General features: G+C 36.3%; 1 protein-coding gene and 1 long non-coding RNA gene across 4 annotated transcripts in view; one reads left to right on the forward strand and one right to left on the reverse strand.

The window, feature by feature from the left end:
* FAM114A1 (family with sequence similarity 114 member A1) overlaps window positions 1-15,042 on the forward strand; it is a 32,080-nt gene extending 17,038 nt beyond the window's left edge. The window contains exons 7-13 of one of the 3 annotated variants that reach the window (XM_008641371.2): window positions 1,128-1,251; window positions 5,352-5,437; window positions 6,487-6,654; window positions 7,905-8,044; window positions 9,292-9,364; window positions 11,337-11,390; window positions 12,787-15,042. In XM_008641371.2, coding sequence (XP_008639593.1) covers window positions 1,128-1,251; window positions 5,352-5,437; window positions 6,487-6,654; window positions 7,905-8,044; window positions 9,292-9,364; window positions 11,337-11,390; window positions 12,787-12,888 — 747 coding nt within the window. In that variant the 3' untranslated portion in view covers window positions 12,889-15,042. The remainder of the gene's footprint in view (window positions 1-1,127; window positions 1,252-5,351; window positions 5,438-6,486; window positions 6,655-7,904; window positions 8,045-9,291; window positions 9,365-11,336; window positions 11,391-12,786) is intronic. The other 2 variants (XM_017744553.1, XM_017744555.1) reach the window with 2 other exon arrangements.
* LOC108449147 lies at window positions 1,169-2,700 on the reverse strand. The gene is made up of 2 exons (XR_001865276.1): window positions 2,541-2,700; window positions 1,169-2,205 (listed from the first exon to the last, which is right to left on the reverse strand). It is a non-coding gene; the product is annotated as an uncharacterized LOC108449147 (long non-coding RNA).
* Window positions 15,043-15,050: the final 8 nt, after the last annotated feature.

Below are 15,050 nucleotides of genomic sequence, written 5' to 3' on the forward strand. Positions count from 1 at the left end.
AAGACATGTGCAGGTTGTTACCATGAGGTTTCTGATGCACTTCATTTATGTCCTAGACATGTACATAGTCCTACTCAGTCCAGCGGGATTGATGGTAACTGTGTGGGTCAACAAGTCCAATGCCCAGATAAATGTTGCAGTTACCACGCACATACGCACACAGGCACAGAGGGCAGAAAGAGTACCGTAAACTTGAGACCTCTCCTAGCAGCCCGAAAGCCACAGGAGGACTGTAAGAGGTACTGAACACATACATGTTTAAGCTTTTATTTTGAAAGTTTCCATTAAAAGAAGTTCCCAGTTAGCCCTATGGATAGTGCTATAGTAGGGGAGGAAAAAAGCCCTATGTAGTCCTTCACAACCTGACTTGAGTCTCACGGTTTTATCTTGTGTTTAACCCTGAGCACAGGAGCTGGACACAAGGACACACCAGTAAGAAAGTAACAGCTGTCTCCAGCCTTGCACTGAGGTAGTCTATGCATCTGTCAACCAAACTTTGAGAAGCCCCTTGAAACAAACATAAAGGAAAAATTTTGCATCAAGGACAATAAGGGCATTTTCTCTTGGCTTCCGTCGGCAGAAGGAGCGCTCTGCTCATGGGATTAACAACATATAACTGTAGTACAAGCAGTGATTCAAAGAATCTGTTTCCAGCCCTCTTAGGTTTGCCATCCTATTAGATATGCAGGGACTTGCAGATACCTGAGACATGCAAAGACCCGCCAATACATTCTTCAGAACAGGTAGACTGTCAATAATTTTAGCTGCATTTTGAAGGCAACTTTTTCCAACTCTTCCTGTGAGTGCTCAGACTAACCATTCTGCCTGTGCTCTTTTTGCCTGCTGTCTTCATCCAGGCAATCCCAAAATGCCTATTAGAGTTTGCAGTTAAACCACAGATTTATAGTCCAAAACTCATGTTCGGGAGGAAGGAAGGGACCTGATGATCTGGCAAGGCTGGTGTAGTTTTTGTGATACTCAACAAATTCTGTTGACAAGAACTAAAAATATGTCTAAGCTGGGAGGTTAGAGAAAAGGTTTGAACTTAATGGATGTTTCCATTTCTTAGTCTATTTTGGATTCAGGCTCTAAATTAGCATTTAATAGTACTGTCCTTTCTTTTACAGATTCAGTCACATTTAGCAAGACTTGATGGAGAACAGTTGGAGACTGTGAAAAATGATTTAATTGCTATAAAGGAGATCTTTGTTCCAAAGGAATTAGATGATGAAGTGGTGCAGGCACAAAAAGGTAATTAGAAATACAGAGACTTAACCATATAAATAATTGCTACTTCTTTATCTAGCAATTAAAACAATTCCAGTCCAAACTGTAATTTCTGATATCCTAATAGTCTTCATAAGGTAGTTAATAAAATTAATACTCTAAAAGTTCTGGAAGCTGATCAATGCTTAATTGAATTTATATTGTAACTGAAGTGCGAGATATAGAAAATCAAACATAAATATTAATTTTTTTTGCTATATCATCAATGAAAGTATAAGAAAGTAAAATAATAACTTTTTGGATAACTCAACTTTTCTTACAGAATCTGTTTAGGAAATTGTATAGTCTGAAAGTTTTCAAGTACTTAGAAATGCTTTTCTGTTCAGCAACTTCGTCCTCACTCTGCACCCTCCCTTGCTAGATGGGGGAAAAGGTTAGAGCGTCCAAGAAATTTAAGAACCCTGAATTTTTTTTGAATGAAAGTCACTTTGAAACATAGTAACAAAGCTGCTTTAGAGGTATTGCTTGGCAAGATGTGGTGTGTGGAGTGCAAGAAGGAAGTTAGAGCAGCGTTCCGTAACTGCGACACAGCACAGCATTGAAGACAATGGGCCGAGCTCACGAAAGTGACAATAAAATGGGTGGTTAGGGGCAAAATAGGTGTCTTAAACAGGTCAAAAATGTTAGCATTCCCCCAAACAGGTTAGAACAGAATGATAAGAAGTCAGCTTAAAGCCAGCACGGTTCATGTCTCCAGGCCTTTGTCCTATGGACATCCATCCCAAACCTCTTAGAGCTAACAGCAACAGTCCCCTTGACCTGACTGAAGACTGGCTCATGCCACTGAACACCATATTGTTGTGTTTCGGAAACAAAGAAACATCGAAGGATATTTCTTCCACATCCTCTTGATCTTCTCAGGGAACTTTGCCCATAAAACTTGCATTTTGCATGATGGTGAGATACGATTTCTTTAGCCTTCAGAAAAGTTAGAAAAACTCTGTTAACATCCACATGTTCTAACAGGAAAGTAATTCTACTCAGACTTCTCTTTCTGGCAGTGCTTACTCAGCTTGCCTGATCTTTCTCACAGGGACCTCATTGTTTCTCATTGTGGGGAACAGCAAGTGCTCAGCGTAAAGTCTTAGTATGGTAAAGTTTTATGCTGTTTTGTTCCCCTCTTAGTTACTCTTTAAAACCCCACATTCTTCTATGGAGTTGTGAGAAGTAGAGGTGAAGAAAGTGTATAGCCTGCTTAGGAATGAGGACTCATGAGATGTCTGTTGTTCCTTAATTTCTATGGAAAATAGTACCTTGCTTTGAAACCAGCTCCCAGGAGAATCTCTGTTTCTTGCACAAAGTGTTTTTTTCTCTGAAGGTCAGAAGTTCTGGTTTTTTCAGTAAAGCACAACTGCTTATCATGCTCCTTGAAACATTTACAGGCATTTTGAATCGGCTGCAACCAAGGCAATGAGCACCTTAAAAAAAAAAGAGACCAAATCAAAGTGTGCTGGAGGTTTGCCCCTGCAAAAGCAAACCACTCATCGGTGAAACACATCCATTCCTCCTGTGACTGTGGAAATAAAAACCACACACATGTTCTCTCCACCTTACAGCTGAATGGATGTTACTTCAGGCAGCAGCGCAAAATTATGCACATCCTTTGGTGTAATCAGGCTCAAGATTTGTTAGCATTTGAACTGCAGATATATTTCATTTATTGGTGTTAAGTTGGATGCATTTTAGTTCCACTAGAGGAACCAAAAGAATAGAAAGGTAAATTGCTTCTCAAAAGTAGCTTTCTGTTAGGGCTGAGTCTACAATTCTGGACATGCATTAATAGCTTCTACGCTTACAAAATCAAGTCAGTAAGCCATATGGTCTTTTAATAGTGTATTTTTTACATAGAATTGTATATTTTTACTTAAACTAACTCATATAGCAAGAGCTAGTAGGCTTTGTTAAATTCTGTGGAGGAACTTTGATTTTAATTTTGCTTGCTAAACAGTTTAAAACTGCAACTAAGTTGATTTCCATAAGATTTTGATTTGTGTTTCCTAACTCAATAAAACACGTGGGTTTTATTACTGTATATGTATATAAAAATTATAAAAATTTGTATTACTGTATATATATATTAAAAAAAAAGAATAGATGGGAGAAAAAACAGTACTTTGCGTTCAAGTGTTTGAAAAAGGTGACCATTTGTTTTATGTAAATTCTCAGGATCTCTTATCCTTGGATCTCAGAATCTGAACAAGTTTCTGATGTTGGTGCTGCTTTATTTGCTACCATAAATGCTTTCAGTCCTACAGAAGGAGGTAATACTGCAGTGATCTTTGGAGGACTGTTTCAGGAAAGGACTTGGGCTAGGCTTTGTTCTTGGCAACTTTGAAATTGGAACTGTAGTATTTTTTGTGTCTTGGCTTAACAGTCAGGTGCAAAGTTGATAAAAAAAGAGAAAGAACATATGTTTTCTGACACAAGTAGCAGAGCCACATGCATACCCTTCTCTCTAATGTTTCCTCTCACTTTGATTATGCAGCCCTTCCATGTATTTTTCACTGCAGCTTCACATCAACGGTTTGTGAAATAATAAGGGGAGAACATCTGTAAAAGTGGCTTTACCTACATTTTGAAAGCCATTAACACCCAAAATCTCATACGTGAGGTTAAGCGAGGCAGTAGCCAAAGTGAATATTCAATTGAATATCCCAGTTATCAACAGTTTTGGTAATTTTGCATTGATGTGGTAAACTGCTGCTCACTTTTCAGCCTGCTGCCATTCATAAAACAATTTGTCGTTGATTTAAGAACAAGTGAGTGCAGTGTATCCAGTGTACTGTATTCCAAAGCCTGAAAATCCTATTGTCAAAATTTCCTCATAAGGGCAGCAGTGAAATGAACTCCATGCATCTCTTTGGCCTGCCAGAATACAAACTTCTTGACATGTTCCTTTGCTATTAAGACAAAATCTCAGTCTCTTGTTTGTTGTAGGTGAAGAATTCTTTGTGCTACACACTAACTTATTTTATAGCACCAAAGATGGACACTCTGTACAAGCAAGGGTGAGATGTCCTTTTCCCTGGGAGAGTATAATCCAAGTCTCAAATTTTACCACCTTTTCACATGTTGCATGGTAAACAGTTCTACCAAGGTCCCCAAACTCACTGGAGAGTAATGGCCCTCTGCTTTTAAGCCCAATACTGAAGACTTGCATAAAAATGGAAGATCTGGCCCTACCTAATTAGTGAACAAAAAAAGTGAGAATATAGCAAGACACAAAATTGATTTTTGAAGTAGCTGGACTTTTATCAGTATGGGGACTCTGACCTTCTAGTGACATCAGGCTAAAGAACTGGATTTTGTGTGTTCCATCAGGAAATCTTTTGCAAGCTCAATACATGCAGATGAACTAAACCAACCAAAATACTGACTTTTAGGAACTTGAAGCATGTTAGAATATGTCATCTGATAGTTGTCAAAGGAGTATATGTAATAAAGATGAAGTTCAAATATGAGTGATACTTATCTTTGCTCAAAAATCTTGTGAAATAAGATTTGAGGCTCATTACTTCAAAGCAAACCAGAAAACATTCTTCATTTAAGCAAATCTCGACCTTAAAATAGAAAGAAAACACACCTCTTACCTGTGGTTTGCAGGCAGAGCAGTAGAGAACATGTATGAGCAGTATGAGAGAACAGTATGTTGCTTCTGAAACTTATTTGTATCTGGCCGTTTTTATTCCTTGGTTTGAGAGAACAGGTAGTGTTGCTTCTTTGGTTATTTTGTGGGTCATGTATTTTTTGTCAGATAACATGGGGTTATGCAGTTTCTTGCCCTCTTGACTGTTTTTGTGAAACTTAATGGAATTTAGGATGGGATAGAAAGAGCAGTTAAAGTGTCAAGCTGGTGTATCAGGTTGTGCAGGGATCCCTGTTGCTTGTTCTCTTCTTTATTTGAGCGTATACGTGCACACCCCCATACATTCCTTTCTTGTGTTGCTGTCACTGTTTTTCAAGTGCTGGAATGCTTGGTGAAACTATTTCACTGGATGTGTTTGATCATATAAAATACTATAGCAGTAACACGCTAACAAAAGCTGTCTTGTTTTTTCTTGCAGCAGATATGGGAGAAGAGTTTGTCAGCATGCTCACAGAACTGCTGTTTGAATTGCACGTTGCTGCTACTCCTGACAAACTAAATAAGGTTAGCACCTGTTAGTGAGCTGCCTTCAGTTTTGTGGGCAAAGAAGGAGGGCTTTATTCTGAAATCTGACGCAGAGCAGTACCCAGTTCACTTCAGACAGCTCAGAAAGCAAAGTACAGGAGGCTGAGACTAAAATGCTGAATATAGAAAAGCTTTCACAGAAGAAGTGAGATGAGTAAGGCAGTGTAGTTGGACAAGCCCTTTCCAGTGTTAGAAAGCTTGAACTAGGGTGTCTCAGCAGATCAGGGCTAATGAGCACAGCAGATTTGGTCTTATGTATTGGGAACAAAAGTCAGGTTCATAATAATTTTTCTTGCTCTAGAAGTTAGGTGTTTATGAACTAGTCACATGACTAGTCACATTTGTACTATCAGGTCCCTTTAAAGCTGGTTAACCTGCCAATCTTAGGCTCAAACAAATGTTTATCTCTCTAGCTACATAGATAGAGGATGGATAACTAGCTTAGGCTTAGGTCTTAATGTATTTTAATTTGACTTGATGTTAAAAAAAGAGATGTCATTAATTTCCTACTAAGCGTAACAGTAGTCTGATGTTGTATAAAGCTTCAAGACTTCAGCTTTGATCTATTTTCATGCCTGGGAAGGCAGCTCAAGATACAGTGATTTTATATTTCTTTTTCCTTTAAGAATTTAGTACTTTTCTCTTACCTCTCCAGTTTTTTTTTTTTTCCTTCTTTATACGCACTTCTTATTTTCTTATTTGGGAAACTGTATAAGAAAAATTTCTGTGTAAATTGATTTGAATGATAAAATAAAGCTGAAATATTAACTTTGGAATTAATGCCAGCTGTATGTGTTTGTTAGGAATATTGTACCTTTAGAGGAATTATCCCTGGATGATCCATCTTTATGCAATCTGAAATGCTTCTCCTTACAGTTTCTTAAATATACACGTAACTAAATGCTACTCAGAGTCTTGATATATTCAAATTTCTGTGTGTAAAAAGGAAGTAATTGTTAATTGATGTTCAGGAATGTCATCTGATATTCTCTTTTCAAACTGAACTTTGCGGTTGGGTTGTTTGGCAGGCTAGGAAAAAAGCTCATGAGTGGCTGGAAGAAGCCAGTTTGTCCACCCCAGTAGACACACAAGAGGAGGTAAATGAAAAACCTGGAGAACCTGGTGAAGAAAAGACGCAAAAAGATGATAAAATTGACAGTGATAAAACAGAAGTAGACAAAAGCAAAACTGTGGAGGTAAAATAACTTTTGAAGGATGAGTTTCATTAAGTGAATGGACATACTTTGTTTGATAAGATTGTTTCTTCATGTGTTGGCTTCATATGTCATCCTTATTTTTTAAATTCATGGAAGTAGTGAGAAATAATAATACACAACTATTCACTGCAGACCCAATAGGAGAGTAAATTACATGAATATTCTTGCTGTTATTCTGTTTCCATAAGTAAATATCAAAGTAGCAGGTTCTCTGTCACATTGTTTTTATTGTTTTATATCTGTGGGGTTTTGTGTATGCATGTTTATACTCAACACACAGTGAGCTGAGAGATTCTGTGGTGTAATGTCAAACATTGCATGCACACTGAAAGTTGTATCTCAACGTTTCTCAGTATCTCCTTCTCTCAGTGACAATACATGGGAAAAATGGTCAAACTATGTAAACAGTTTGAATCATAAACAGACAAAACAGAAATATTATTTAGGCAACTAACAACTGCTCATTCTCTTTATGAAAGATAGTTCTAAGGCTAAAAGTTCATTTAGAAAGTCCTGATAAGGTTAATTGTGATTGAATATTTTCTGTCAAGTTAATGGCAATATTAAATGTGGTTGCTATCTTTGTCAAGATTATTATTTCTGATAAGAAGTTATCTGTCATGTTTCCTTACAAAAAAGTCTAAAGAAGCAGACAGAATGTATACACTGTATTTATTACAGATTTTTATGTGATTGCAGATTTCCAACTGGCATCACCTTGTGAAAGCTGTAACTCGATAGTGCTACGTAGAGATTTCTGTCACTGTTGATAAAAACCACTTATTTATTGGGCACATTATCCATTTCTGCTCTGGAGATTCAGCTAAGGGATGACTCAGTACTTTTGGCTCCATATGAAAATAATTATGATTATGACTTACTCTAGAGTTTAGGTATCTTTCTATTTGTTAGGACTAGATTTAAAAGTGGTATGTGAGAAAATCCAAGAGCCTGACCTAGTTCCCAGCTAAGTAAATGGTAGACTTGATCTCCCTAATTTTTCAGAACAAGTAGAAGGTCTGTGTTTTATAGCCTGTGGATATTTCATTTTCCAGTATTGGTTGTGAGGATGACATTATGGCTGATATTACTTCACTATGTATGTGTTGGTTTTTCCAGTTGGGGTAGGAACGGTTCCTATGTTTGAAATTCTTACATATGTATATATCTATAAATACATTTATCAGTGTTGTTATTATTGATTGTATTGTTCCCATTTTTAATTTAAGGAAATCTACATGCTGTCCATTGAAAGTCTGGCTGAGGTAACTGCTCGTTGTATTGAACAGCTTCATAAAGTAGCAGAATTAATTCTACATGGGCAGGAAGTAGAAAAAACAGCTCAAGATCAAGCAAAAGTACTGACAAAGTGAGTATTATGTACTTCATATATGAACATTTGACATTTGCATAGAACTTGTCAAGTTCCATTCAGCTTGAAGGCACAGCATGTTCATGGATCAACAAACAGCATTGGTTTCAGGGGTCCTGGTGCTGTATTTTCCCATGCAATCAGGTTCTGTAGGCTACCTGTCATTTTTTGACATGGCTGACATATACATGTTCACAAAAACATGACCTATACACAAGCTAAAAGTTGTTTCTGCTCCAGCAAGCAAATGTCAACTTGGGTAGCATTTCCTGTTCCCTCTGCAGAAGATACTGTGCCTGCATATATGGAATCTGCTCTTAGAGTGTGTAATGCAGTCTTATTATCTAATAGTTTCATTATCTAGTGTTTATCTGCCAAAAATATACAAAAATCAATCTGTAGTTCTAAACAATAGACCACATTTGTCAGCAACTTTGTACTCAACCATAATGAAATACCCAGAAATTCAAGAAGCCAGTCTGTCTAGTGGGACTCCACATTCAGATCTCAAGCTCTCTGTAGTCATCAAGTGTACTGATTTCAGTAAGTTTTAATGTTAAGATATTTTAAACAGTTGACTCCTAAATAAGTAAAATATTTAACCAAGTGCTTATCCTTAAGAATGCTACAAAGAATAGCAAAGTCCATAGGAACACTTCAGACTAAAACAAAGCACTTACTAAGTTTTTTTCAGAATCAGAGCTAAGGTGTGGTACACCTTGAAGAATGAGGTCCTATGGGATGCACTTGTGAATTCTAGGAAAACAATGAAAGATCTCAGAACAGAACGAGATCTTGTTCTCTCGTGTTTTAACCACAAGTGTGCTTTCACTTCTAGCACAGAGTAGATGTTTTACTGGTCACATAGGAAAATTCTCACTGTTCTCATTCAAGTTTGATTTATTTCCAGCAGTATTCCCAGGAGTTGTGTTGCTGCAATCGTCAGAAAAACAATAGTTGAACTAGAAGTTTAGAATTTAAACAAGTGAAACATTGCACTATCGAAAAGACTGGTGTGTGGAACAAGATATCGTTTTGTTGCTGTAGTCAGCAGTGGATTTTTCAGTGAAAGAATATAAAAACTTTATCATGAACAGTCTATGCCTAAATATTTTAAAAATATTTAGAAGCAAAATTGCTTTAAGAACATCTTGGCTTCCAAGATAAAGTTTGTCACAGGGTTTTTATCTATTGATAGGTCAAGGATGTATTTTTATATTGTCTCTCTTGTTTTTTTAAACCAGTTTAACAAGTGCCATGTGCAATGAAGTTTCATCTTTATCAAAGAAGTTTTCTGATTCTATAACAGCAGCTGGGGTAAGATGACAGCATTTTGTGTAGCATTTGGGCTTTTTTTAACATAGTTCACCTCTTGAAACAGAAATTCTTACGTGAGTCCAGTGGCTTTATATCAGCAAAGAGGCTACTTCTTTCCTCAGATCAAGAACACAGAGCATTTTTACAGCAGAAAAGGTCACAAGCCTTGATAGATGACACTGTGTCCCCTGCCTTCTCTCTTTCTAGAAACCATTTCCTGTTTTTCCTGATCACCACTCAACACTTCTTATCTTCTCACATTGAAGGGCCCCACATTTGAAGTTACACAGCTTGATGATAATTTCTTCTCCAACTCAGCCTATCCCTTTCAAACACATTTGTGTAAAAGTCATTAGCAGATTGTATTGCAGTACCTTAAGATGGCTTCACGAGTTGTCATCTTAGCCTTTACTAGATCCCCTGCCTTAGCAGTGCAATGTTTTCAAAAGGTTTAAGAGGTTAGAAAACCCGTTTGGTCCGTCTTAAAAAAAATCACTCTGTCTTCTATCACGAGATATTCTGTTTGAGAACATCCATTTATCTGTGAACGTCTTTGCTAGAAATAGAATCCTGTCTTTCAAGATGCTTCAAGGATGACTGACATCTAAGTATTATAGCAGGATTTGGAGGTAAAAATTGTGCAGTTACTGAAATTGTTCTGTAAACATCAGAGAAGAACAAATTCTGGTTCTCCTGATGGCTCCATGAAAACATGAATGTACTTCAAAGGGAATTCTTCCAGTTCTCCCATTAGTTCTTCCAGCACATCTCTGAACATGTTTTTTCATAGTTATTTGTACAGAACATGATTTATTTCTTTGCTTTTATTCTGAGTGATTTACACAACTTCCAATTAGTCTAGGAAAAAAATGCTTATTTTGCATTTTGGGATTGTTTTTTAGCATATATCTGTGGGACACTTGCAATAAATATATGCACAAATATATAAAAATAAATTGCACACAAAATATTAAACTAGCCCACTAAACGGTGCATTCTGTAATGGATTTTCTAGTAACTGAGAGTAAAATTGTACTTCTTTTCTCTAACCATCTCTCCTCGGTTCTGCCATCTTTCTCAAATCTAAAATTAAGAAGTTTCATGTTTCTATAAATCTGTAGTATGAGAGCTACAAGGTTGTAAGTGGAAATCCTTCAGTTAAATTAATCAGTATTGTGTTCAGTATTGAAATAAAACAACTTTTGGTGGAGGTTACTGTTATTCTGAAGAACCACAATGCAAAGAACAGTGAGAATAAAAAAGGGAGGAACTTTTGCCATTTTAAAAAGCAGTGGAACTAATGAATCTTGATTTTTTGGTCTCTAGTAGTGTCACTAGTAATTGTATCCATCTTTCTTCCTGTCTGGTTGTTGAGAAGAATGTCGTGCATGCTGTGCTGTTTCACTGGCCAGCCTGCACTGTCCAGAGCAACATATGCTGCCTCCAGTTTGGGGATCTGAGTTTCAGCTGGTTTTCCTTCTGCAGGGGAGCTACTCTGGACCTTTCATTTCATCCTAACCACAGATATTTGTGTAACTTCTAAAAACTTCGTTTTTCTTCTGATGTGTGTTTTTCCTTTTTGTGTCCTTGAAAAAAAGAAAGGGGTTAAAAATTTTGTGGGATGTTAAAAGGTCACTGATAGACAGATGGACAAACAATGTTGTTACATAAACCTCACACCTCTAGGAAAGTAGGCAGTTTGAAACTCTGTGGCACATGAATTAATGAAGAAGTAAAACCTTGGACCTCTCTTACTTCAGCTCTGTGATAGAAATACATAGGGTGTACTGAGGTGTGTTTGAAATGTGGACACAGTTACCAGGAGTACTGAGATCAACAGTCTGAATAAGAATCAAGGTGAAAGAAGACCTTTATAGAATTCATAAAACCATCATATTCATCTCAGATATCAGTATATTTGTGTTAAATGTATTTCTTGATGTGGCATTTCATTCTGTTTCCTGGTTTACAGAGCAATATGAAGGCAGAGGTTCTTAACCCCATCATCAACAGTGTTCTATTAGAGGTAAGCTCCACCTCTTCACATTAGAAGATGTTCTAATACAATTGTTTGAAATGAGACAGGCACATTTATTTCTAAAAGAAAAGTTATTTTAAAATTAGTGACAATATCATTCTGACTGTTCAGTGCCAGCTCATAAATGTCCTAATTTTGTGTTCAACCTCTCCCACAAACACTGTAGTAGTGAGGTTGCATTTACTGAGGATTCTTAAGAGCTGTATGACTGAAGTGAGGCTGGCCAGGTCTGAAGCTCTGCTGGTGTATTGGTCAGAGCACAGCAACAAGTTGCAGTTTCAGACTATATCCTTTAAAATTTGCACTGTAGGTATATGCTACAGTGTTTCCCATCTGCAGGCATTTAGTTTTCTACAAAGATTCACAGTCTAGCAGCAGCCTTGGTCAGCACATGGATAACCACGTGTCAGACCACCAAAATGTTCATGAGCAATTTCTTTTATTTGACACCATGGTCTATTTTTCTTCAGGAAAGCACAGTGAGTAAAACATACCTCAGTTTTACTAAGAAGAGGTTGAGATGAAGTAATAGCCTCACAAAGTCCTAAAACTCAAGAGTATCTGCAGCTCTAATTTTTAGCTCTGTTAGTTAGAACACACTTCTCTTAAAACATAAATAAACATAAAGTAGTGACCATAAATTGTCATTCTGTATTTAATAGCTGTGTTCTCTTAAAAATAAGGAGAAGATTGCTTTACAATAAGCAATTTTGCACTGAGTTAACAATACCCTTATGGAAAATTATGGAAAGTTGAATAGAGCTGTAGTGAAGACTACCATGCAGTTCCTTTTGTTATAGGGTAATTTTGCTGTTGCTGCTGATTTATCTTCATGTGCTCCAGGAACTGCAAAATCTAGGAATATTTAGAATTGTGGAATACAATGTTTTGTACTTCATAAATCCCATCGTTGTATACAAATATGTATTAATACAGCCTAGGATCATGGAGAATTACAAGCCACTATACTGTTCAGTATTAGAAATTCCAAAAATAGTACTACGTGTTAAAACCATTATAATTCAAACTGTTAATTTCAGTGACACTTCTTCCACCTACAGCAAATTCAAAATTAGTTCAGTTGATGGAATGACTAGCTGGTTTGTTTTTAAAAAATCAAATCTACTTCTGAACACTGTGGCATTTTATTCTACTCATATTACCAACAAAACTGCCCAAGAGTTCAAACTTAGGGGAAGCCAGATTTTTGTATACTGATTCAGGTTATGCTTGTTAGCTGTAAACTGGTGTATTTTATCATTTTTCTTATCTACAGATTCTAAAATCTTGTGTGAAGACATATGCTAATATAGAAAAAACTACAGTGTAATTTTTGAAGTACATGGCAGCTGTACTGATGTATGACGTTTTCTCTCCCCATTAGGGCTGCAACAGTACTACTTATATTCAGGATGCTTTCCAGTTACTGCTTCCAGTTCTGCAAATTTCCCATATCCAGACCAGTTGTTTGAAAGCCCATGAGTGACAGTTTCCCAGGAGCTGTCACCTTGACAGCAACCACAGACCCAATGTCTTCAGCTGTGCCAAGAGAAGAGCTGGTACAAGAGATGTCTGGCCACTAGAGTTCTTTGAAGACACTAAATGCAGTTTTGCACATACAATACTGAACAAAATTTTAAAACTCTTTCAGACTTTAGAAGTAGTTAGTAAAGTGAGTAGTTTCTTTTTCAGTACAGTTGATTCTTTGCATTAATTTAAATGGAAGTTTATTGATATTAGAGTTGACTTAAATATGGATTCTAAATGCTGACCCTTTCGTTTGTAAACAATGTATGCAACAAATTGGAATGTAAAGTTTCTTAAAACACTTCACTTCAGATTACCATTTCTATTGTTTGTATAACTGTCAGTTAAAAAAGTGTATTTCAGAAGCTGGTTTCAGTATTTAATTTTCGTCAACATGAACAAATTATCATAGTGCTGAGCTTGTTAAATATTATTTCCAGTAGCAAATAATAACATCATATTAATATGTACCATTAGCATAACACTTTGTATTGAAGGAGTTGCATAGCAATAGGTATTAACTTTACTAAATGAAAATTATGGAGGATATGCATAAAGAATTATACTGAAAAGAAATTTTTTGAGCCAGTTACAATTATGGGTATAGCCCTGTATTTGCTGACCCATAAGTTTATATTAATTTAGGTCTATTTCTTCATTTCAATGGTTGAACAACACAGCAGACAAAAGTAATCTTTTTAATATGCAAGGGACAGAAAATTTCCTTTTTGTTTGGCAATTGAAACACCTGCTAAACAACCTTCTCTCAGATGTGTTACAGGGTTAACTCTTTGAGGTTTACTGATACCTACAGTTCAGAAACAGAAGTTGTAGTAAGAAGTTAGGAGGGAATTGCTTTGGGTGTGGAGATCATCTGTCAGAGCAATCACCTTTTTTTCCAAGGCAATAGTTAGGGCATAAACAAGCAACGGGAATGACATTTCATAACAACACTAGCAACCATGTAATTTGTCCATATCTTTAGTTTAAAATCTTGATTTGTCGACCTAAGAATTTGTTTAGGCTAGTTTCCTTCTTAGACAGGAAGAACCTTTCAATATTTTACATAGCCTGTTCTCTTGGATTTTTGTTATTATGTTTGTTTGAACTATTTTGTATTTTTTTCTCTTTATATACTCATGAATTGTATTTAAATGCTAATTTTTACAGCTAACATTTTAATACATTTAAGCATAGTTCATACATCATAAAAATAATGAAATAGAGCGTGAGGAAGTTTCTGTGTTTGATGGAAAAGAGAAACCATGTATCTGCTTTTTACATGGTAACTTCTTTGGGTACAAATAAGAAGACAGAAAGGTCTGTTTGTGTTTTACACTACTGTGGTCCCTGTTCTGCTGTCACACTCACTGTGACTTTTCCATTTTTTGTTATTTAGAGATGAAATTTTCTCTATTCCTGAAATAAGGTTTATTATGCAAAATCTATTTTCTGGCACCCTGTAATTTAACAGACGTGAGATACCTTTCTGGGTAAGTAGAAGTACAGTCTTCGAATTCATTTGCACAGGCTGAATATAATCTCAGAAACCTCAGGGAATAATGTTTGAAATTATTGAGGGGCATTCTTAAGATAAAGATTGCTTGTCTGAGATACTCCTTACTAGAGGTTTCACTGTCTTGCTTAAATTATGCATTTATGAATAAAGTAGCTTACCCTGAAGTAAAAGAAGCTATAAAAAGTAACATGGAGACTTAAAGTATTTACATCCATACAATGTAGGAAGGGAAACAGGGCAGGATATGAGCATAGGGATACTCCCATCTGATCTTAGGATCATCTTGTCCTAGGAAAACTGAAGGTTTTATCTTTAAATCAATTTTAGGTAAATAATATTTCAGTAGAGAAGTACTGTCTGGATGTAGCCAGAATATTTTGTTTACACTGATCTGTATTTTTCCACCAGTCAAATAAATCATTTGAGATACTGAACTGAGACAGTACACTAAAAGGGAGTGGTTTGAATAATAATGTGATGGGAGTATATTCTCAGTGAAGTAATTTACTTTCTAATTTCGTGATTTACCTTTGGAATGATGAATGTGATTTTACTGGGAGACTGGCAAAAACAGGTGCTGCCTTAAACTTTTAATGGAGAGT

The sequence above is a fragment of the Corvus brachyrhynchos genome, unplaced genomic scaffold (genome assembly GCF_000691975.1).
Source record: "Corvus brachyrhynchos isolate BGI_N302 unplaced genomic scaffold, ASM69197v1 scaffold17, whole genome shotgun sequence".
Classification (NCBI taxonomy): domain Eukaryota; kingdom Metazoa; phylum Chordata; class Aves; order Passeriformes; family Corvidae; genus Corvus; species Corvus brachyrhynchos.